At 39.2% G+C, this 24,614-nt stretch overlaps 1 protein-coding gene across 1 annotated transcript in view; it reads left to right on the top strand.

The window, feature by feature from the left end:
* The first annotated feature begins 3,349 nt into the window (after positions 1-3,349).
* The window catches only part of LAMA4 (laminin subunit alpha 4), a 92,448-nt gene continuing 71,183 nt past the window's right edge, over positions 3,350-24,614 (top strand). Inside the window, exon 1 of the mRNA XM_081941091.1 lies at positions 3,350-3,938. Coding sequence (XP_081797217.1) covers positions 3,738-3,938 — 201 coding nt within the window. The 5' untranslated portion in view covers positions 3,350-3,737. The remainder of the gene's footprint in view (positions 3,939-24,614) is intronic.

Here is a 24,614-nt window from a genome sequence, read left to right as displayed (position 1 = left end):
CGGTGCTCCAACTAGACACAATAGTTCATGGTCCTTATTGAGTTACAGACCTTTAACAAGCCTTGAAAAGTGTAAATAAGAAGAAATTCAAGCAATTTTTTCTCCTAGTCAGGTAAAGTCAATCTTAATTGAGTGCCATCTGAAAGACTTAATTTCTAAACTATCTCCTAAGTGGCAAGGAAGGATCCAATAATGTTGAGGGTGTGTTAAAGTAACCATGGGAAAGGAAGGAGATAGAGGAGTAAGGCAGAAGAAAAACACAGAGGTAAGTTTGTTCTTCTCTAAAATCCAAATAAATATAGCAATGCAAGTAGCTCAGCAATGGGAAAAAAAGATAAAACAAGGGAAAGTGAAGCTTTCCTTCTTAAAGCTACAATAGCAAGAATAAAATCTAACTGCTTTAAATGTAATTTAAATTCTGCTAAATGTAACTGCTTTAAAAAGCAGAAATATAAATTTTCTACAGCACTTGCCTCATTTATAGAGTAGAAGGTGTTTCAAATACTTCTCCAGATGTTTTGTTTCTTCAAAGAATTTTATGTTTCCATGTGCTGCTGAGCACAATCAAATGGGTAACCCTATCCATTTTAATTGTGGGACGCCAGTAGACAAAGCCAAGGAATTTTCTAATATAAACAAGAAGATACAACGGAATTCTAGATAGTGTCTTCCCATAAGATGATATTATAGCATTGACTGGTGAATGAACCAAAGGCCAAGAAGAGGCCAGGCCACACATGAGTGGAAAAGGATTTTCTTTCTTCATCAAGTGCACAGAGATTGTGGTTTGAGCCTAAAACGAAAAATGAAACAGAGGAAAGACTGCTGATTTATCTATTACCAGAAATGCATAAACTTTATCATCTCTTATTATGTGTGTGTGTTATAATTGCCCTTTTGAAACAGTAGATATTGTCCTGCATTGGTTCCCTATGACCTTTATACAGCTACTGAACTTTGGAAGACTTCTGCATCACGCACAGAAGGTATTCTGGTGTTCTCTGTACAATTCTATTTACAAGCTGGTTGATTCCTATATCACACAGGTGTCCAACTTGCCACGTCACATTGCCATCACGTGATGTTTCGTGATGTTTTTCCCATTCACAGAGCTGGAGTGGGCGTGGCCTGTGCATGATGCATCCGACCCATGGGCCACCAGTTTGACACCCCTGTTGCATCGCTTCTCTTTGGGTGGATGTAATCACGAAAATAACCATAAAGTAATGCATATCCACCATATCTGATTCCTCAATTCTTCCTTCCAGCACTAACAACAGCCCTTAGACTTATATACCGCTTCACAGTGCTTTACAGCCCTCTTTAAGAGGTTTACAGAGTCAGCATATTACCCACAACAATCTGGGTCCTCATTTTACCCACCTCAAAAGGATGGGAAGGCTGAATCAACCTTGAGCCATTCAGAATTAAACTCCTGGATTTAGCAGTGAGTTAGTGTGCAGTACTGCATTCTAACCACTGTGCCACCATCAGTCTATTCAAGTCCTGCAATTCATGTTGGTGATTTTCTCCTTTATGATTTTCCTGTTCAAAATGACAACTTCTGGTCTGCCATCTAATCCAGATACAGAGTAACCAAGGGGGAGAGAAGTCTAAATCTCAAGTAAAGGAGTAGAAGAATACGACACCCAGTGATTGTGGAAGGTCTGTTGTTATTTGTGTTATTTTTATTGTATTGATCAGATTTTGAAACTGAGAAAAAAGGGAATGCAGTATTTCCTCTTCATTACATTTTTTACTGGATCTGAAGTTCTCCTCTACCTGTATTTCTGAGGACCAGCAGAAATTCTGCAAGGCAGACCATCATACTGGTAGATGGGCATAGCTATATCCAATGTTATTAACTTGGAATGTGGCTATCTGTCCCCCATTCCACCTAAGTGCAGTGTACTGAACTAGTTAATTATGGGTGTTAGCAGAGAATGGAATACAGATTGTCAGGATCAAATCATTTGTGTTCCATGGGCCATTAGGGCCTGAGCCAGTCTATTCTACATAACAAAGATCTACCTCCTTCAGGCAGAGCCATAGTAGGAATTGCCCAAAGCCCTCTACCCATCTCACCACATGGCACCTGGGAAGATTGCATCATCCAGCAAGGCTCAACCATGCCTGGGGCTCAGGACAGCCTACAGAATTGCCCTTGCATGGCCCCATGGCAGTCTGACAACCAATCAGAATACAAGCTCAAATTCAAAAGCCCAGAGAGGGCATAAAACCCAGGCACTCTCAGCATCTCTTCTCTTCCCCCACCCCCAAACCACGTGGTCCTGTCTCTCATCAATAAACCTTCTTTCAAGCAACTTCCATGAATCCAGTGCCTTTTTCCCCACTTGGAACTGAACCCAGATGGACATTTCTTCCAACAGAACTTTCCTAGATGCATCTGATTAATTAGAAAAGGAATGCTGAACTGAACAGGACCAGGAGGCCTGCTCTAATGTTCTTAAGGAAATGGACAAAGAAATTGGACTGATTTTTTTTCTGACTGTATCTTCTCCAAAGTATAATTTCCAATATGGTAGTAAGTTTTGTTTTTTCTATAAATATCATTTTTCTTCAACAACTGCGTTAAAGATCAAAGCAAAGCTACTTTATCAGAGTCTCGATTCACAAGGTTGCTCGCTTGAAATCAAGGGGAAAGACTTGGGAGATGGCAGCCACCAAGGCAGAGGGAGTCCTAGGTAAATACTGCCACTTTTAATGGAAATACTGCCCGTCTGCTAAATGCCTTGGAAACTATAGAATGCTTTAAAATGATGTCATGATCTAAGGGTTTTAGTCTAGAAATAGAGAGGCCGTTCCTAGTCAATTACTTGGGAGAATTTTATACACTACCAGCCTTGTTTCAGCCACTTCACAAAGCATCTCTTGAAAAGGAAAACAAGTTGGTCTTTGTAAATAAAAGTTCATGCAATCGCATAATGAAGCCATTTTCTAAATCGGTACTGAATGATTTTTTTTTCAGCAAACAGATTTGATGAGAAGAAATGGGAGGAAAGGAGAATTTAATAAAGAGTGCTCTAAGATGCCCATTTTCTAGCAAAGATCCTGCCTCTAGGACTTCTGGGGTACCTGATTTCATCTTGAAGTTTCAAATGACAAAAAGAAAATCATATCTTCGTATCACCCCTCTGGCTGTGGGTCTACCAGCCTACCCAATTCTCCATGCCTGTGATACTTTGAAAGATATCCTGTAAGTTAGCCATCATCAGCAAGGTCTTATTAAGTCTCGAGTAGGGGATGTAAGAGGAAGCGTGGGGAGGTCTGACTTGAATGCTGCGTGGGTGGCTCTCAAGCTGGAAGGGGAAAGGGGAATGACGATCCTGAAAAAGTTGGCGGAAGGCAGAGTTTTGAATCCAGACTCAGCCTGTATCCTGACTGAGGGGAGATAAGGTGGCAGTGCAGCTCGGGCTGCTTTCCTGGAATACAATCTGCATTTTGACACTCTCTGCTAAGCACTGCCCATCTGTATATTATTCAGCCAGAGCCTCCAGGGAGAAAGAGGAACTCCAGACTCCGACAGCCAGTGAGAAAGAAAGCAAAAGGCACTCTTCTGAGAAGGAATTGTTGCAAATTGACTTAGAAGTCCCACATCTGGAAGCTGATACTTAAAATAACCGAGGCGCCCTCAACCAAGTGGGCCGGGAGGCAATTAAAGCAGAAGCAAAAAAAGCAAGAAGCTGAAAGATTTCTGCTGAATGTGAGTGGAGGAGATGGCTTTGATCTTGGCCTGGACCCTGCTTTTTCCTATATTCTCCTTCCTGGGATGTTTCTCCTTATGCTCAGCTTCAACGGAGAACAACGCTTTTCATTTTGACACTGAAGAGAGCTCAGCCCATGGTAGCCAAGACAATAGCCTTCTCAGAGGGCAGCAGCAAGCTGTAGCTTTTGCAAGCTGGTCGCATTTTGCTGAGGTACAGTCACTCTCCTGTCTGTTGACCTTTCTCCTCCTTTGTATGCTTTCTCTCATATTTGTATAAGACTTCAAACGGATAATACAAATGCCCTCCACTTGAAAGCAGAAGTGTGGGGCTAGGAAGACTGTAAAGGCTTTTTAAATGCTGCTAGAAAAGATTCCCTTTCAAATTCCAAAGTGGATCTCCTGGTGCAGTACTACAAATTCAAGTTAGCTTACTTGGCTTTTCATGAAAAAACAATAACTTGGCCTACCAAAGAGTTTCAAGTAAACTAACTTATAGTACCACCTTCCATTTGAAAGAAATGTTTGTACTTGTGTTGAGATTTTAAGGCCTCTGGAATTTGAGGAAGATTTGAGGAAAGAGTAATTGTTTGTCAGGAAAGAGAAAAATAGGTTAAATAACAAAATCTGATGATTTCACTTTCTTTGACATGAAGAATTGGTCTAGTTGCATGAATATGCAGTTCATCCTATTCATTTCAGTGTGAAAACACAGTCCCATGATCCTACACTAATTTGTGAGTCAATGGACATTTAACATTTATTATACTGTTTAATGGGGAAATATGTATTCTTATGAGAAAAGACCTGTTTTCCTTGTTTTAACTTGGGCATTTGATGATTGCCATAATAATCTTGTTTTCCCCAGACAAAACCTTTATTACGGTTGGTATCACCATGTGATTAACCTTCCAAAATTCCCTTAGAAACAAGGGTTCTGGTTTTGTACCTAGAATACTCCTCAATGCCCCAATTTTATACTATGGTATAAAAGAAAGGACTTTGCACATGAAAAGGATGTGAGTACAGGACTGCATGCTCCTTAAATACAAATTAGGAACACCAATGAAAATAAGGCTTTGTATTAAGGTTCTATGACTGTATCACATGGGTCTATTCTCCCAGTTTGGAAGTATAATGTCTGAAGTAGTTATAGGTCCTACTGAGTAGAATTCAAAACTGTAGTATGATACAGAACCTTAGCCTATAGACTTTTTGTTACATCTAGAGGAATGTGTGCAACCTCATCAAAACTTCACTTGCTTGTTTGGAAGTTATTGCCACTGAGTTTAGGACTTATGTCATAACATTTGTGTTCTAAGTAAAAGATTGTAACACTCAAACTTTAGAAAATAAATTCCTGAAGGCCATCTGCCACTGAATGTTCTTCTTCCTATAAGAAAATAAAGACAGCGGTGTACTTCAATATATTTACTCAAGTTGTAAAATATATGAGATAATGATAATGCAGTAGGTTTTATTTCTATCTTGAATACTTGTCATTGATTGGTTTTGGCTTAAGTATAATTCACAGCTGAGGTGGGAGGGGGAAACACAACTTGACTTGGCTGGGAGATCCTGTAAAAGTGATATTGTGTAGGAGGAAAATTAAGACAGAGAGGTCATGGGAAAGAAGAGGTTTTTGGACAATAACCTAGAAAGTGTGCAGAGCTTAGCCCAGCATGAGTTCCCAGGATTGAAGCATTGCTTCGTTAAGTAGTACTACTAAATTTAACCAATAAATGTGCAGCAGATTTTAAATTGAACATCCTGGTTTGCAGCTCAACTTTTAGTGAACCAGTATTTAGCAAATAGAGAATTTATTTTAAAAAATATATTGTTGTCGTCGTCATAGTATTCTGTGTGAAATCCTCAATACTCATGTTCAGAAAAAAAAATCATACAAGTGGTTGGGGCTCCTACTTTTAAGACAGTATTAAATATAAGCATTGTTATAAGTACCACTCCCACCCCATCCCCAATGGTGGATGCAAATTTCATACATTTATTAGTATTTGCCAATAGCCATTGAAAGTGGGACACCTTATTCTTTATGGAGTAAAGTATCTGCATTGGATTAATGATGTTTGCAATATATGCCATAATAGCTCAAAGTTATGCCTTATCATAAAAAGCATATTTATTCATTCATTTTCATTCTGCCTTTCTGCTCTGGCAAGCATTAATAAAAGAATACTCATAGAATATGTGGGACAGTGACTCAACCAAAGATCGAAGACCAAAACCTATGCTTAACTTCTTTCTCCCAGGATCACTAGGTTTACTGCTTGATGGGCTGGGTGAGGTAAAACTAGAAAGACCTGAACATCTTAGCTCACAAACTTCCCCTAAATGGATGCATAAGATTTCACAAACATCCCCTAAATGGATGCATAAGATTAATCTGGGTTTCCCAACCCTGCACATTTTTACATTGGGTTAGGCTTCACCACAAATGTTTACTTTTAAGGAACTGCAGCCAAGCAAATGTTTTTCTGCCAACACCAGGCACTGCTTTAGTTGGAAATTAAATCTGGGTCAAGTTTATATCCACATCTCTGTTCAGCATAGGCAAGCCCTTAATATTATACGTAAGGAAGAATAAAGATGCAGTCTAGGCAGAAGGAATTATTGTTTCCATAGGGAATTTTAAGCATACATGTTTCTCCAGGAAATTCAGTGGAAATTTGGTTCTAATTTGTGTTTCTAATTATTATTAACTATATACAATACATGATCCTATTGATGTTTAACATATATAGTAACGTCTTCACAAAGCATACTGTGCACAGAAATATTTCTCCAGTTACTAATTGGATTTTTAGATTATTATTGTTTTCTATATTTAGGTGCCCTTAAGTCAGTCTTGACTCATGGCAATTACACAAAGAAATATCTAAAGTTTTCTCAGTTACCTTTTTAGAAATATCTTGCCATTGCCTTCTTTCTCAGGCTAATAGGGAATGACTGGCCCTGCTGGCTTTTTACCTAAGGGAGAATTAGAACTCACTGTCTTTTGAGTTCCAGCCCAATGCTCTCCACTTGAATTTATAGTACAAATTTTATTCGTGACTTTGGTTGAATGACTTAGAAAGCATTATGATGCACAGCTACTGTATATCCTCAACAATTATCAGCCCCAATGCAAGGCAATTGTCAATTGCAGAATGACAGGACATCTGGGGGTCCTCCTGAACTGCTCAAAGGGAAGGTGGCAACTTTGATCAAGTGGGGATTTACACAGCTCCATCTTTGCACCAGTACATGAGTTGTATGGCTTCGTAAATAAAGAAGCCTTTCAAACAGGCACTTGTGCCCGAGTTATTTTGATGCTTGACTACTTACAATGTGCTCTACATGGGGCTGCCCTTGAAAATTAACCTGAAGCTTCAACTGGTCTAGAAAAGTGGTCTAGAAAACAGTGCACAGGGATGATGTTCCCCCCTAATATTTCTGCTCTGCAAGCTGCGCTGGTTGCTAGGCTTCTTCTGGATACAATTCAAAGTTCTAGTTATTACCTATAAAGCCCTACATGGCATGGAGCCAGGTTACTTGAGGGACTGACTGTTTCCCAAGGTTTCTGCCTGTTGTAGAGCCTGTTCTTTAGAATTAGAATCCATGGGTCCTAACCCTCAATAGCATTTAGTAAAGCTTGAAGACTTGGTTATTCTTGCAGGCCTTGGATTAAGATGGGTCCTTTGTTGGATGATCTTTCTTATTTTTCTTTTATGTCTGTATATAGAGATCCCATCTAGTTTTGATTTGTGTTGGATTTTTTTATGGTAATATATTATGAGGTACTCAGAGTTATATATTTAGCATATTTCTGTAGTGTTTGAAATTATTCCTTGGTTTCATTATCTGATTGGTTCTGGATCATTTCCTCTGGATTATCCCTTGGCCCTGACTTGCACACTTTCATCCTGATTGTTCTTCATTCCTAATAACCTGGTAAAACTATTGGATGAGCTAGCATCAATAAGTAAATAAAGCTTACCCTACACCTTCATGAACACTATTTAATTAGTTTACCAGTAGATTATGCAATGATGATAATTATGTTATCCATTCAGCTGTGTCCATCTCTTGCTGATTCTATGAGCCAAGACTCTTCACATCTTGTTTCTTTGTTTGTTTGTTTGTTTTATTGGATTTATATGCCGCCCTTCTCCCAAAGGACTCAGGGCGGCGTACAACATTAAAAACACATATCACAAAAGTTAAAAGGAAATTAGATAAATGTCCAAAAAACCAAACCCAATTAATATGACAATAACATTTTAAAAATTAGATAAAATTAACAGGTCAGGCCGGCTTGCTGGAAAAGCCAACTTTTTAGGGCGCGTAGGAAGGACCGGAGGTCAGGGATTATGCGAAGCTCTGGGGGCAGCTCATTCCAGAGGGAAGGCGCTCCCACAGAGAAGGCTCTCCCCCTGGAGGTCACCAGCCGACACTGTTTGGCCGACGGCACCCTGAGGAGGCCAACTCTGTGGGATCATACTGGACGGTGGGAGGCTACTGGTGGCAGTAGGTGGTCTCGCAGGTACCCTGGGCCTAAGCCATGGAGCGCTTTAAAGGTCATAATTAATACCTTGAATCGCACCCGGAAAACAACCGGCAACCAGTGCAGGCCGTCTAAAAGGGGTGTAACATGGGAGTACCTAGGTACCCCCATGATAACCCGCGCGGCCACATTCTGGACCAGCTGAAGCCTCCGGGTGCTCTTCAAGGGCAGCCCCATGTAGAGAGCGTTGCAGTAGTCCAGGCGAGAAAGGACGAGGGCATGAGTGACTGTGCACAGAGCATCCTGATCCAGGAAGGGGTGCAACTGATGTACCAGGAGAACCTGGTAAAAGCCCCCCCCCCCCGGTCATGGCCGTCAGGTGTTCTTCTAAACTTAGCCGTGTATCCAGAAGGACTCCCAGATTGCAGGCCCTCTCTGAGGGGGCTAAAATTTCTCCCCCTATCATCAAAGATGGGACAAGATGCACAAATCAGGGTGACGGAAACCACATCTTCCGATTTTGCACTACTTCTTTGAATGTCTATGGAGATTCTCAGTCATCCAGGCCTAAGTTGTCCCAAAGGTGCTTTTCGAAAGCCAACTGGACTTTCTGGTTGGTTGGTTGGTTTTTTAAGATGTTTCACTTCTCAACCAAGAAGCTTCTTCAGCTCTGACTGGATGATGGGGAATGGAAGGATTTATACTCCTTGCAGACAGCTGGTCATTTGCATTCTTTTAGTGGATCATTAAGGTCACCTGGAGGTTTATCTGTGTCATCAGGGTCACCTGAATGGTTCAAATTGGTTTGGAGCCTTCTTGGAACTGCTGAAAGGACTGTGTTGGAGATTTGGAGATAGATGATAGCAATAACACTTAGCACTTAGACTTATATATCACTTCACAGTGCTTTTACAGCCCTCTCTAAGTGATTTACAGAGTCAGCCTATTGCCCCCAACAATGTGGGTCCTCATTTTACCAACCTCAGAAGGATGGAAGGCTGAGTCAACCTTGAGCTTGATGAGATTCGATCTGCCAAACTGCTGGCAGCTGGTGATCAGCAGAAGTAGCCTGCAGTACTGCACTCTAACCACTGCACCCCCAAGGCTGTGGGATGTCATATCCCACTCCCTCTGTTGGGCTGTTCAATTTTGCCATAGATGGCCTACTTAATCCATCTTTCAAACCAGTGATCCTCTCTGTCCAAAGTATGGAATTCGTTGTCTTCACGGCATGTCAAGCTGGCCACACCCTCCCTGCCCCTCCCCAAGGTCAAACCCAACCTTGATGCTGCCCTCAATGAAATCAAGTTTGACACCTCTGGTATATATCTATTCATCTATGCTATCTTCATATTCCAACCTTACTATCCCAACACCCAGGAGGAAAAAATTGTTCTTTGTGGCTATCCAGAAGGTTGAGAGAATGGGGACCTGTCAGATCTCAAGAAGAAGGTGATCCACTGAAGAAGGGCTACTATAGGAAAGGCATGTTTTCTATGTCCCACTAAAGGCAACATTTAAATGAAGGGACCTGGATCATGTCTGTTCAATCCAATTTGATGAAATTTGCAGAAATTCTCAGGGAGAAGCAGTCCCAAAATAACCTGCCACTGTGCCATGTAGAATTTAAAGGAGATAACTGGTACCTTGAATATACTCAGAAAGAAACTGGAAACCAGTGCAGCTTGCACAACAATGGTGTTACATTGACAAACTGAGAGATGCCCAGTGTTGCAGCAAGCTGGCACATTCTGGATCAGTGGGCTTCAAAGTCAGTCCCACATAGAGCATATTGCAATGATCCAACCAAGAAGTAACCAAGGGATTAGTGACTATAAACAAAGCCTCCTGGTCCAGCAATTAGCACCTGAGAGCTATCTGTACAAAACACACACACACACACATACATCAGCCACAGCTGCTGTCTGCTCCTTGAACAAGTGCCACAAGTCTCCTCTTGTGCACCAACTCTGTCCTCTTGTGCTGGCGGACTGGGTGGACTGGGATCAAAGGGAAGTAGTAAGGAAATGTTTGGTAGTGGAGGCAGCAGGGAGAACTCTTACTTGTACAGACTATCTTCTACATACATTTATCCCCCTGCATTCAGGGCAGTTCATAGGTAGGTGTTGTTCTCAAAGGGTTGGCCTGAGGATAAGTACAAAGTGGCACCCACCATCTCCTTGGCTGCATTGGGTTTTGAAATGCAACAAATGCATAAGTCACTTGTTTTTACACCGATGTATTTATTTTTAATGAATTTGGAGACAGATATTCACACTCATTTCTATTTTGCCTTCACTTGGTCCAATCTACTAGACATTTTATAAATGTAATCCTGAGACAGTGTGGCCTATCTTCCAAAATGTTATGCTCTTTTGATGGCAAAGCTAGTTACTAAAAAGAGGGAAAAGATAAACTTCTGTGGGTAAATGAAAGATAAATTAAATCCAGTATTACAGAAGGGAAACCAGACAAAAGCAGCTAAACAGGATGGTAAAACTACATGAATGTGTTTAAATATAAATCAAATAAATAAATCAAATAAATATTTGACTTATCAATATTAGATATAATCGCTTTTTAAAAAGTTCATAGTTTATAAATGTTAAATATAATTCTAAATAGATATATTATTTTTCTTATAGGGCAAAACTATTTAAGCCTCCCAATTATGTTCTTGATTTATTTCCTAGTTCAAATCCTCTTCCTCTCCTAAATAGACATTGACCATTAGTCAGGAAAGTTCCAAGCTGAATGAAGCATCTGAAAAAAATCAACCCACTAGAACAATGTAACATGATAGAATGAGGAAGCATGCTGAAATATATATACTGGGTGTTATGACATTGAATCCTGCCACACAAAATACTCTGCAGAATTTTTCCTACAAATTCTTTGGATGTAGACAACCTACAGTGGAAATGTGATTAGTCTGAAACATGACATGCTAGTAGTAATATATATTTCCCTTTGCTCGCTTTTATTGGTTTTTTGATTGTGCTGATGCAGCAGCCTTGTCCTGTATGACAAAGGCTTGAAAAGAAGTTAAATATTAAGAAACCTGCTACTTAATGTTCATCAGTTTTATCTGTTCCCACATATGTTGTGTGTCTTTTCAGTGTGGGACTTGTTAATTAAAGGTAAATAGTGAAGGAAAACAGCTTTAAATGTGCTTTATGAAAAGAAAAGCTATAAAACTGAGCAAATCTGAAAGATAACAAAAATCAGTATGTGGGAAGGGTGAAACGTATGGAAGTGAGTGAATGAGCTGTTCCAATGCTACTAATTTGCTATATATAATTCAAGTACCCATGACCTTTTGCAGGGCCTCTATTTCTCACGAGGTGAAGCCAAAATGGGAATTCACTGTTAAGAGAGGCTGGTTTTGCTTCTCACACTTCTACACAGCCCACTGCTGATCAGTTCAGAATGGCCATTTTGAAGACACCACTTGTAGCTCTCTCACAGGGCTCAAGAGTGTCATTGCAAATTCTAGGTTGCAAAACTGATCATAGGCAGCACTTCAGATATGAGCCAAGAAACAGGAACCAAGATTTGCTTGGGGGGAGCACAGGATTAAATAGGTTAGGGAAAGCAAGAACTGAAGAACAAGGAAAAGGGGTGTCCAGATTTTGGCATTAGCCTGAACTCATGGAATGAATCAAAAGAAACTACATTCAAGAAGACCAAGTTGCTCAGTTACAACAGGAAATTCTATTATTTTCCTTCCTCATTAGATAAAATGGATTCTGATTTTGGACTTGAAAGGGAGAGAAAGCTTTTTAATATAGGTGAGTATGATATAAGGGATATTATTACGGGATCATTACAGAGAAGAATTCGCTGGTGGGAGATTACCTCAGTTGAATGGCATAACTTCTCATTTAATTCCCAGGGTTCTTCTGCGCAATAGCAATAAACTGGAGTTATAGGCTGTAGGAGATGGCTAAAAGAGGTACTCATAAAGTGCTTGCCAGACTTCTAACATTGCTCTATCTCAGCAGTGAACTAGAATAATTTCAATCCTAACTCAATTTATGCCCTAGATCAGGCGTGTCCAACCTTGGCAACTTTAAGATTTGTGGACTTCAACTTCCAGAATTCCCCAGACAGTCATAAGAGTTCTGGAAGTCCACAGGTCTTGAAGTTGCCAGGGTTGGACACCCCTGCCTTAGATATTTTCCTGTATGCCTATTAAGAAATCTGCAGAGCTTTTCAGGAAATTCTCTCAGCTCGGTGGTCTGAATTGAAATAACACACAAGCTTTGCTTGTATTTCTGCCTTTGCTTTTTCAATGCTGTGGAGTTGTTTTTCCTGCTCTCTAAAAAGCTTTCACTTTCACAGTTCTTTAAACAGTGTTTTCTTAGCCTACCAGCTCACTCTCTAGATGTGTTTCTCACTCTCAAGAGATTCCAGTTGGGTGAGTTTTGGGGAAGTAAAAAACCCACCCTGCAGTTCATTTCTCCACATATAGTTCTTAATTCTCAACGGGGTCTGACTCTTTCTGTCAGTCCCACCATGATTCCATCCTTTGCCTGTCGATCCCATGTCATTCTGTTTCTATATTATAATTTCCCTTGTTTCTCTTTGGAGAGATGTATATGCTCCAAGGTAGGGGTGGGTTCCGGCAGGCACTACTGCCAGTTTGCTCGTGTGCATGCCCCACGCGTGTGTGCACTTGATGTGCACTGCACACACATGTGCAGTACAATAAAAATTGTTCTGCGCATGCGCAGAAGCAAAAAGCAATATGGCAGTGCCGTAGGCGCCACCTGGAGAACCGATTCGGGGGTGTGGCAGGCCTGGGTCACTGCCGGTTCCAGTGATCCAGGCCGTCAAACCACTACCAGTCCGAACCGGTAGGAGCTTATCACTGCTCCAAGGTCCAATACATAAACTCCTTCTGTAACATACTCTATTCCTTCATCTACACAGCAATTCAGCAAGGGGTGGACAGCCCAGGTTTGGGAGAATCTGTAGCTAACATTATGGCCGGTTCAGAGAACCTCCAAATCCCACCTCTGGCTGGCCCCACCCACCATGCCCCACCACACCCCACCACACCCCACCCCACCACACCACCATGCCCCTCCCAGGAGTCTCCATGTGACCCGTTTTGGATGCGAGGTAAGTGCAGGGCCTGTGTGGAGACTCAGGGAGGGGGAAAACAGGCCTCCTGGAAGCCCTCCAGAGCTCGGGGGGAGGCAGTTCCCCCACCCCCGCTGTGGTGCAGGAGCCCAACTAGGCCATGCCCACCATGGCCACACCCACCCAGAAACCAAGCAGAGAATGCATTGCTGAAGTTTTTGAAGCCCACCCCTGAATTCAGCAATTCAATTGTTTAGTTTATTACAATTGTAGACCAAAGTAAATTAAAAATAAACGAATACTAAAATACATCAAAATTGAAGCATAATATAACAAATATATAGGAGAACAAATATAAAATTATATTAACACAAAACTATACTCACACTTAGCCCTCTGGAAGGACTCATTTATATTTTATTGTAACTAGTATACAAAGCCTGGCTACACTACCTGAGATCACTAATTCCAGGTCAATTAATATGAGATTGCGATGGTTATCCTTAGTCCTGCTTAAATATACATTGGGGAAATGTATATAGTCTGAATATATTTATAAAAGAAGCTGTTTAGAGAACATAACCAACAGTTTCAATTTCTCACTCACAATATAGGGAGAGGCATGATTCTTTAAGAATGAAGAAATAGAAGGGCATAACCAGTGTTAAGATCCTTTGGTGTTTGGGTTGTATAGTTAATAATGAGCAGCTACAATCCTTTTTTTTTCCTGATCCAACTGGGAAAAAGTAAAGCCGGGCTAAAATCATTGTGAAAGTCAGTATTTCTGGCATATTGCTTAAAGAATGATTTGGCCTGTTAAAGGTCAACAATACTTAGTGGTATGGTGAAAGACCATAATACCTATGGTGATTTCCATAAAGAAGGCTGGGATTTATCTCAAAAAGCCAGAGAATTCAAACTGTGGGGTTGAAAATGAATTTAAGCCAAGAACTAACGCACACTATCCTTCATTCCTTCCAACATTAACAAGTCATGGTCCACTGTGAATTCTCATCCCCATCAGTACAGTTTAAAGGATTATTCTGCTCATCTTAATACATAGACTTCTTTCTCAATTATGCCATCTTCTTTTGCCTGCCCAAACATCAACAAGCTTAGGCTAGCAGCTGCATTCCCAATTTCATTTGTATTAGTAAAGCATGGGATTGCAATAATTCTTTTGTAGTAAAAATATATGGTAGATTTTATCCTGTTGTGAACAGGTCCCATCTTTTTCATTACCCTGCATGGATGGACCTTGTCATGTTGCCTGCAATTTATATTTTTGATTGGGCAACTGCAATAACACCAAGTTCCCAAATCAACATATTATCTCTAGCTCTTCTGTTGGAGCTTCTGTTTCTGGTTAGCTATTGGTAAATTTGCCTGAGCTAATTGCTTATAATTTCACTCTCTGGGCAAATATACATTCAGTCACATCTTTTGTTTTTTCTAGACTTTTTGGATGCCTATCACTTTTCTGGGTTGTCTACTGTAAAACAGTTGAAAAAGACTATTAAACACTTGTAGATGTTTTAACCACTTTTCTATAGGCAAATAAGATCCAGTTTGGTGTAAAGACACTAGGCCTGTAACCAGGGGACTGTAAGCTCTAGTGTTGCCTAAGAAGAAAAGTCAGATTGGTAGTTTAGGCCAGTCAACTCTCTCTCAGTCTCAGGAAGAAGATAATTTTTGAAGGTCTGATTCGTGTACTTAATTCAGCCATCAATCTGGGGTTATTAAGGATTGGTTCTCATCCTGCGAACCCCAAATCTCCATATAGAGACATCTTAGTGAGACTGATTAGAAATCTGAATCTTGATCAAGTGGTAATCCCATTCCAATGAACTCTTCAATCAGGTTTTCTTCTATCTTTGTAACTATAATGTTGCTGAGGGGCACTCTTAGGGTAACATGAGGCCTAGACATATACGACTAGAATATATTGGTTACTCTTTTGGGGTACTCTTGACAGAACTAGTAGTCCTGCTCAAATAATAAATGGTTTTGCAGCAGTCCTGCATGGAAACCATGAGTTGTGTGTCACCAAAGCATGTCAGTGGTATACTTGCAGATCACTCAACATCTTACAAAAAGCCTACCATGACTTTGGCACTACTTAAGGAGTAGATTTAAAGCATAATCGACCTAGATGTCCATGTTGGTATTTTGCAGTAAAACCAATTATTTTTGTGGCACTTTAAAGACTAGTCCATTTATTTGCATATAAACTTTCATGGATTACAATGCCTAAAATATATTGAGTGAGATCTTCTGAAATCATTTCCATGCAAAAATAATTCAGGTTGCCATGAATTATTGGCATGAGTTTTCTAAGTCAGTCTTAGTCATTTCCTAAGAAATGACTTTGTATGGATTAGAAATTACACTACAGATGTTTGAGATTGTAGTTTGTCAAAGTTTTAATTGGAAATCAACTGCTAAAATTCAAGCTGCCAGTGCTAAGTATTTTAAATCATGGGAAACTGAGAAGAAAACAAAATTAGCAAGCCCAACTGCATGGCCTAAACAGCTTTATCCCATAATTATAATTGGTTTTTTACTGAGCTCTTTTATAGAAATGTGTGCAATGCTAATGTTACTTGTCTAACTGACAAGTAAATGGCAAAAACTGGTAACATTAATCCTTAATATTATGCATACATTCTCAAAAATAGCTGAACAGCATTAAATATCTGTATTAAAAAATAATTTTGAATCAAATATTCTTCTGATTTTGTTTTGGGAGTAAAAACAGTTAAAATGTTGCCCTGATAATGACTACTACTGCTATTGATAACTATTGTATTCCAAATTTGTGTTGTTTTGTAATAGTTCTCTATCTCAATCCAATTAGGTCTTTTTACGCCCTTATAAGCAATCAAAGATTACAAAATGAATATGATGACTTTGCAATGTTATGGGTTTAATAATATCCATCCCCTGGGAAGCACAAGAATGCTAATTTACATAGTTATGTGTTGTGGCCCAGCAGGAGCCGTTCGAGTTGCCACCAGACTCCGACAGCGAGGGTCCCTCTGAGTTGGCTCAGGAGGATGTGGAGGACCCTGGACAGGGTTCCGACTCTGAGCAGGGCGCAGAGAGGCTGGTTGGCCACCAGGAGGCGCCTGAGACATGGAGCAGTGGTGAAAGCCAAAGGAAAGGGGCTCCTGATGTCATGCCTTGGAGCACTGGGGAGGAGTCATGGGACAGTGAGTCAGACATCAGCAGTGAGCTATTAGATGCTCGTTACCGGCGTGCTACCTGGCGTAAGGAGCAATTGAGCAATTACAGGAGGTAATTGCTCTCAGCTGCTGATAATTAGACTTTTTTCCAGACTATAAAGGGACTGCTTGTGGACACACCCTTTGCAGGAATCAACTGATCATTGGAGTTGGAGAAGCTCTCAGATCTGTGCCGTACTTTGGCAGGCTGGATTGCTGCCAAAGGGTTTACCTGGATTGCTGCCAATCTGTTCCCTGGACCTTGGCAGGCAGGAGTGCTGCTAAGGTGGTTATCTGGAGCTTGGTAGCTGGATTGCTGCCAAGGGGTGTCGCTGTACCTGGATTGCTGCCCAGAGTGCTATCTTGACTTTGGCAGGCTGGATTGCTGTCAAGGTTGAACCTGTATGTCAATAAACATCTGGAAGAGACTTTGTGTCAGAGTGACTTGGTATACGAGAGCGGGGGGGTCAGAACAGTTATGCTAGCCAATTATGAAGTTAAAAATAAATTATTTAAGTCAATTCTTTATTCTGCGTTATATATCTGGTACCATACAGTAATGAACAGAATGCTTCGGAATTCCAAAGGTGCTTTTCAAAAGGAAACTGGATTTTTTTTGTCCAGTTTTTATCAAGTCACCAAGAAAGTCCAGTTGCCTTTTGAAAATCACTTTTGGGACAACCATGACCTGAATGATTGAGAAACTCCATAAATGCTTCTGAGGTTTCTTGGTGCATTTACTAATCGTTTTTAAAACTGGTCTTTTTCAACCATGCTGATAGCAGCCTATCAAGAAGACTACTTTGTATACAGCCAGATGAATATACACAAGCACATGCAGACAAATATTTGATCAGTTTATATGAGATATTGATACAAATACTTTTTTACTTCTATTTTAATAACAGATGGTAAAGAGATAATTGGTTGGTATTCTCTCAGTTGAAGTATTGATTAGGGACATTTCCCCATTTGCATTTAATCACAGCACAAATGTGCCCAACTTCTTTCTTACATTATATCTTCATGATGCTGACTGTGTCTAATCCCCAATTCATATTTCATGCAGTCTTAAGTTGCCTTTAGTTGTTTAAAGTTGTGCTTTTGGGGAGTGGGGGGAGAAATATATTATAGTGGTACTTGCCAAACTTCAGTTTCTCTGTGCATGCTATGTTGCTCTGCTGATTATGATGCTTTCAAATTATCTTTGAAGATGCCGGAAGATGAAGATTGCTACATCTATGAAGACATTCAAAATTAACACAAAAAAAACCAAGAACATGCACAGAGCGCATACTCTGTGAGACATTTAGACTAGACAAAACAATCAAATTTTGCCAGACTGACAAAGTGCATGAAATAATTAGCGGAAGTGTCCTTTGTGCTTGAGGGTCTCAAGCATATGCACAACTGAGAACATCTGACGTCTACAGATTAGGACAATATGGAGACTTTGTGAGTGAGTGTTTTGAAAGATTCTCAGTTGGAAAGGGTGATTGTGTAGAGACCTCATCAATTAAACTAAACCAAATAGACTATAACACAGCTTAGCACAACATATGAATCTAGATTCATACCAGTGGTGGGTTCCTACCGGTTTGGCGAAACAGGTAGTGGTTCACTGGAACCTGCAGCAACCCAGGTCTGCCACACCCCCAAATTGATTGTCCGGGCAGTGCCATAGGCACCACCATCTTGTTTTGGGGTTCTGCACATCTGCACAGAATAATTTTAATTGTATTGTGCATGCACACACAGCACGCATCAAGCGTGCGTGCTTGCCCATGAGCGAACCAACAGTAGTGCCTGCCGGAACCCACCCCTGATTCACACACTGGCAGAAAATAATGGGTGATTAAAAACAGGGTGGGGAACATGGAATAGCATAGAAAGCAAAACAATGGCAGTGCAAAAATAGAACTGGAAGAGAAGGAGCCAGAAAATCATGAGATAAATAAGCTATGTAGGCACAATTCAGTTGGCAATTATCAATGAGAATTGAAGAAGAAGCTGTGATAATTAAGGCAGCATTAAGTCTCTCTGAGGTCTCAAAATGCTAAGCGTGGGAGATCACCAGGCAATCCTATGACTGAAGGTTAGCTGGGAAGTAAAAAGAAAAAAAGGACAATCTTTTCCATATTATTGCAGGATGAAGTCATCAGAGTCAAATTCAGCTCAAAGAAGACTCTCATTTTTAGAGACTAATGACCAGAAAATGTAATGGTTCATGGAAGGCAAGGAAATACTGTTGAATGGTTTTACTGCCTTTAATGAAAAAGATACTAATACATCCAAACTTAATCCCAAGAATTATTGCTGGATCATTGATTTTAATTAATTAGAAAAGGACAGAGCAAATACAAGGCGTGCAAATGAATATTCTACCTTCAGACTACTTGTCTTTTTTTTTAAAAAAAAAAAGCTGTTATAGCTTGTCTGTATTCATTTTAAACCATTTCTTTCAGATTATGGTTTATATACAGGTTTATTATTATTTTAACTATGCAAATTTCTGTAAGGGCCTATCTGTATTTTTTTAAAAAAAAAACATTTATTTAACTTCACATCACAGCTAGTTTAGCTTAGTCAAACTTTTAAGCTCCAGAAATGTTTTAGAGCAGCAGTGATTTCTATACTTGATTACTTACAGAGAGCAGTTGTGTCTTTTTACTTTGTGGGAAAGAACGCCTTTAAGTTAAAAATGTGTTAGTTCTGCTGTAAATGGAAAATATGACTGTGCAGTTTTATAGAGAATGCCAAACTGAAATGTTTATACTGGAATCAACCCCATCTCTAATTCCGACTCTATTGTTGAATAGTATTTTGTATCAGAAAAGAGGTAACCATGTGGAAAAATCTTCATCAGTACAAATTATGTTTGGCCACAGTAGTAAATTAAATATTTTATTTATTTTAAAACACATTAGCATTCCCTCCATTCCTCCTCCCCCCCAAGTGTTTTATTTAATAGTTTTTTAATTTCATTTAAGTGTTGGGGTGTAATTGCTGGTGAGAACACAGTCAGCAATCAAAGATCTGTAATTACTTCGTCTGAATAAATCAGGCAGCATAGAAGAGCTCCAGAGAAAGGCCCCAGTCAGCATTTGGGTGAAATAAACACCCCACTGATTACATGATCTCATAAATACGGTGTTGCCATTGTAATATTCCTTTGTGTCAATAGGTTGGGGAGATTTGCTAGAGCTTAGTAAATAGACCTTTAGCTTTGCCTTACAAAGGGGCAATTTGCTTCTATCCTCCATTGGTTTTCCCTTCACTTCTGGGCTCCTTAAACATTTCAGAGTCTTTGCTTCCCTTTCATCCTTCCCCCCACCCATAAAGTGGGGTGGGGAAAACATGACTACCAATGTATTCATAGGGAGCATAGGAGGAACAGGATTTATAAGTATTTGGAATGCCAAGAACTAGGTTCTAAACCCAATAAAGTTAGCACCTTGTTCTTGGCATTCCAAATATGCATAGGTCCTATTCCTCCTACGTTCCCTATGAATTCATTGCTATTCATGTTGCAAATAGTTTGAGAAAAGATGTTTGAACCCAAACAGAATTGCTAGGAGGCCAGCATTACAAGTCACAGGTTTGAACTGTTCTACATAGCAGCCTTAACATTTGCATAATCTGGCATAAAATATTCCAGTCTAGATTTCAATTCATTCCTTAGCAATGGTAAAAAAAATGCTAGCCAAGTATTTTATCGGGATGGTGATTGGCTTGGGTTTTGGTTGGTGGATACCCCTCCCTCTTGTGCTGAGAAAGCAAGCACACTTTCTTCTGAGGGTGCTTCCCCTTCATTGACTGGCCCTCTCAACCCTTTAGCTCATTATCCCCAGTTTCCCCCTCTAAAGTTTCACCATCTGTCAAGCACAAATATGGCCCAAGAAGAATAGGCTGCCTTTGCCTCTAAGAAAAACAATATATTCTGTGATATCTCACAGAGCCCAAGGTTTTCGTTCTGAATGTTTAATACAATTTGATCAACACAGCACTCTAAAATTGAACAGCATTGATATGTATAATATATTACTTGCCTAGACTGAATCTCTAATAAGTGAACATTTCAAATTAAAACAAAAAAAGAGATAGCTGTGAGGCTTAAATGTGCACATTAAATGCACAGTGGAATTGGCAGCATTTTCTCACCAAAGAAGGATGTTCTATATATGCTCAAATAAATCATTTCCTGCTTCCATACATGGAGGGTATTCTACTGGCTTCCCTCTCACAGGAAATGAACACTCCTTGCTACTCCCACCACCTGCACTCTGGATATACATATGGATGTAAATCTTTTTCATACACAAAAACTCATTTTTTTCTCTTCATTTTTCTTTTGCATTTACATCCGCAGACTGATGAGATATGAGCTATTCAAGGATCTAATAGTTCCATTGTTGCTCTAGGCTGTTCTTGGTTGCCACAGAGATCCTTCTCTTGCTTGCCATGCAACCAGTTGAACAGTAGGCAACTGAGGACACAGTGGAAGGATTGCCATGGCAACAGGTAACAGCCTAGAACAGCTGTGGGGTTGCTGATCAACATACCAACAGAAAAATAACAGGAAAACAAAACAGATAGAATGAGCAGCTTAATAGAGGCTGGGCTGGCTGCCCTTGTAGAATGCAGGCAGCCCACTAGAGTGGAACAAATGGCTATGAGGGGCAATGGTCAGAGAGGAGGGACCTTCCACCATTGTACGCAGAAGCCAATTGGAACTGAATAGTTTATGTGCAGGGAAGTGAAGTGCTAGCAACAATCCAGACAGCACTGCTTGAGTGGATACAAATTGGAAAATACCATCTTTGACATGGAACAGATAAACATGGGTAGAATTTCACTTATGGTGGGTTGGAGGCAAGTTGAGGAGGACATAAGTAGCTCTTGCCTTCCTCAGCTTGTAAGCTGTGTTTTTCCCATTCAAACCCACTGTGCATCTTGTGTAGCTTATCAGTGACTTTAACCATTCTATAACTTTCAGGATCTTTTGGGATACTGATATCTTTAAAACAGTATTAGTCATTTTAACATCTATGTGTTGTGTGGAAGAGCACAATGATTTCCTAAAGCAAAACCAACTAAAAGTATTGTGCACAGTCAAGAATAGCAGATTTATTATAGCATAAGCACAGTCCCATCTTTAGATGCACGGGATGAAGTCTTGAGAAAGGAATCCTTGTGAATTCAATGTCACATACATGATATAAATGAAATAAAATTGTGAAGGTTCTTAGGATGAGATAATAAAAGAAAAAAAGGAGTGAGAGTTAACAATTATAGATAGTACCCATTAATAAATTTGTGATGCAGACACTTGTTTTGAATAGCTAATAGTAGAATACATTAAGAAAACTTGATCTCTGTTTAATTCATAAGAAACCATTCATTGTCCTGATAAATTCAACCTCAATTATTTCTCAATTAAATCAGAGTTCTTAATATCTCAGAGTTGGTCCTGAGAATACCAGAATGTTCCTTTACTGCAAAATGTCTGCCAATATCAAATTTCTGACCATTTCTTATTTAGTGTAGAAGCTGACCAATGCAATGCAATACAAGCCAGTCAATGCAAAATGTAGTGGGTTGTAGCTGAGAGATGATCATTATACATTTAACTGTATGTTCCTCTAAAGTTAGAAGTAATTTCTGGTTTTATAATAATAGACCAAAAGGTAGGATTGGCCTTTAGATTAATCACCTCAGTGTATGGATATCTCCATAGTATTTTCTATTTTTTTGCATGCCAGCCTATGAATATCATGGAAAACAAACTCGCATGGGGAATACAACTTCATTTATATAAATCCAATGGAATATGTTTGGCACTAAGAATGGGAGGCTTTCTAAAACAAAGATTATCCGTCCCAGCAGTCTTTTGATGATAATACTGATATGAAGAACTCTGTAAAGAAATTATTACATTTTCTGTGGTAATAAACTTCTATTCTTACAATTTTATTATGTGAATGAAGTTCAAAATGTTAAGTATATTTCATCAAGCAGGAAAATATCCAATTTAGACTAAATAGCAACCTGTAAAATCATAACAAACAAAAAACAAAAAAAAACAGAACTGTGAGAAGAAAAGAGTTAATACTTCATTATGAACAATTTTGAGCTCTCTTGTTTCTAACAATGCACAAGCTGCATTGGCTAGCTAAAAAACATGGCCTCCATTAATTTATAGTTCAGTCTTCAGTGGCTATTCTTTTATAAGTGTTCTTGGTCTCTCTTTTTTTAAGGTGTTCTGGGGGACTCCTTTACACTCCACATCTGTAGAATGTATACTTACATATGTTTACACCTTTATATTTATTTTATAAATATTATTTACATTTATTTATATTTAATCTTTATATTTACACCTGTATACTGCAAGGATCTGAAAGAGGGCTAAGAAAATATCTACAAACCCCTCACATCCTCGACATAAACTGTTTCAACTCCTCCCCTCAGGACATTGCACTAAGGGCATTGCATACCAAAACAGCTAAACACAGGGACAGTTTTTTTTTTCCTTGTCCCATCACTCTGCTGAAAAACCTAATCCTCAAAGTGCTGTTTAATGTCTATGTGTATTTACCCACGTAAATTACCCTTCTCATCTTTTTCTACTACCTTCTCTTTTTGGTATAGTTATTGTGATTGTATTACTTTATTTTTTGTACACTGAGAGCTTATGCACAAAGACAAATTCCTTGTGTGTCCAATCACACTTGGCCAAGAAAGAATATTCTATTCCATTCTATTGCATCAATCATTATGTTTGTCTTAGGGGAAAAAATGCAATAGTTGTTTTAGTTGGGAGACATATCTGCAATGAGATCTAACTTTAAGAAAACCTAGTAATGAACAGTCTATTAATTAAATAGCAGGGCAGTCTTTCTGAAACAGTAAGAACATAATGCCTGAAGAATACCATATAAGCACCTAAATCAGCTGTTGAGCAGACTTGTTTATGATTCATTCTAGCATAGCTTGAAACACAGTTTTACATCTCCAGAATTTCTTATGCCTGTGAGGCTTACTGTTTCTCTGCTTAAATGGATTATTAGACTAATTTAAATTAATACAATTATATAGCTTTTAGTTTAATGTCCAAATCACATTACAAAGGAACTGTCCAATAAATGATTCAGGAATGCAACCATTTTTATATAAATATAACAAATTCTGCACTCATGCTGACTTCATTGTCCTTCCATCAATTTTGTTTTTTAGCATCTCCTTAATACAGTATAGTTTACCTACATTGTTTTGCCCTTACTGGATTTGCATAATGTACTAAGCCATAATACAGTAGGTTTTGTTTTGTTAATGCGATGTGTCTTATTTAACTAACACATTGCGGTAAAAAAAAAAAATCTTGACCAAGTCTCACCTCACAATGATATTCAAAGCACAGGGCTTTCTAAAGTAATGAGCATTATGTTGGAAACCTGAAGAATATAAAAAGACTTTGCTTCAGAATATCATATTAAAATTAAATTAAATTTTAATTTAACTTAACTCTTTATCTTGGAGGACAAAATTTGAAATACTATTACTGTATTTTGTTTTTATGAAACCGTTACATCTACTAACCAGAAACTAACTGCAGAAAGTAACAGTTCAAAGGGCAGATTCATCTTTGGAATTAAATGACAAAGTATCTCAAAATGTTTAATCAGCCCAAACTTACTTTTGAATATTGGAACTGAGATCATAGCTTTAAAAAAAAAATCTCAGCCAGCTTCCTCTTAAACTATTTTAATTTCTGCCAGCTGACCTAAAAAAAAATCAAATCCCTTAGTTCTTATTATTGTTAAACAAAAATAATAAACTTTTGCTAAGTCAATTTACATTCCAAACTACAGTACTCTACTTCCCCTTACTGATGTAGTGTGAATGGCAGTGTACAAAGTGCCTATCCAAAGAGAAAATAGAACACAGGATGAAAGAGGGACCAAGGATCCTGCCCTTGATTGTTTTGGGTTAAACCTACTTCAGAAGACCATACCCACTTCCATTTGAGTACAGATAGTCCTCGACTTACAACAGCTCATTTGGTACCTGCAAA

Source organism: Natrix helvetica, assembly GCF_964273705.1.
Source record: "Natrix helvetica genome assembly, chromosome: 2".
NCBI classification, from domain to species: Eukaryota; Metazoa; Chordata; class Lepidosauria; order Squamata; family Natricidae; genus Natrix; species Natrix helvetica.
The sequence above is the reverse complement of the archived record's forward strand: the minus strand, read 5'-3'. Positions and strand labels throughout refer to the sequence as shown.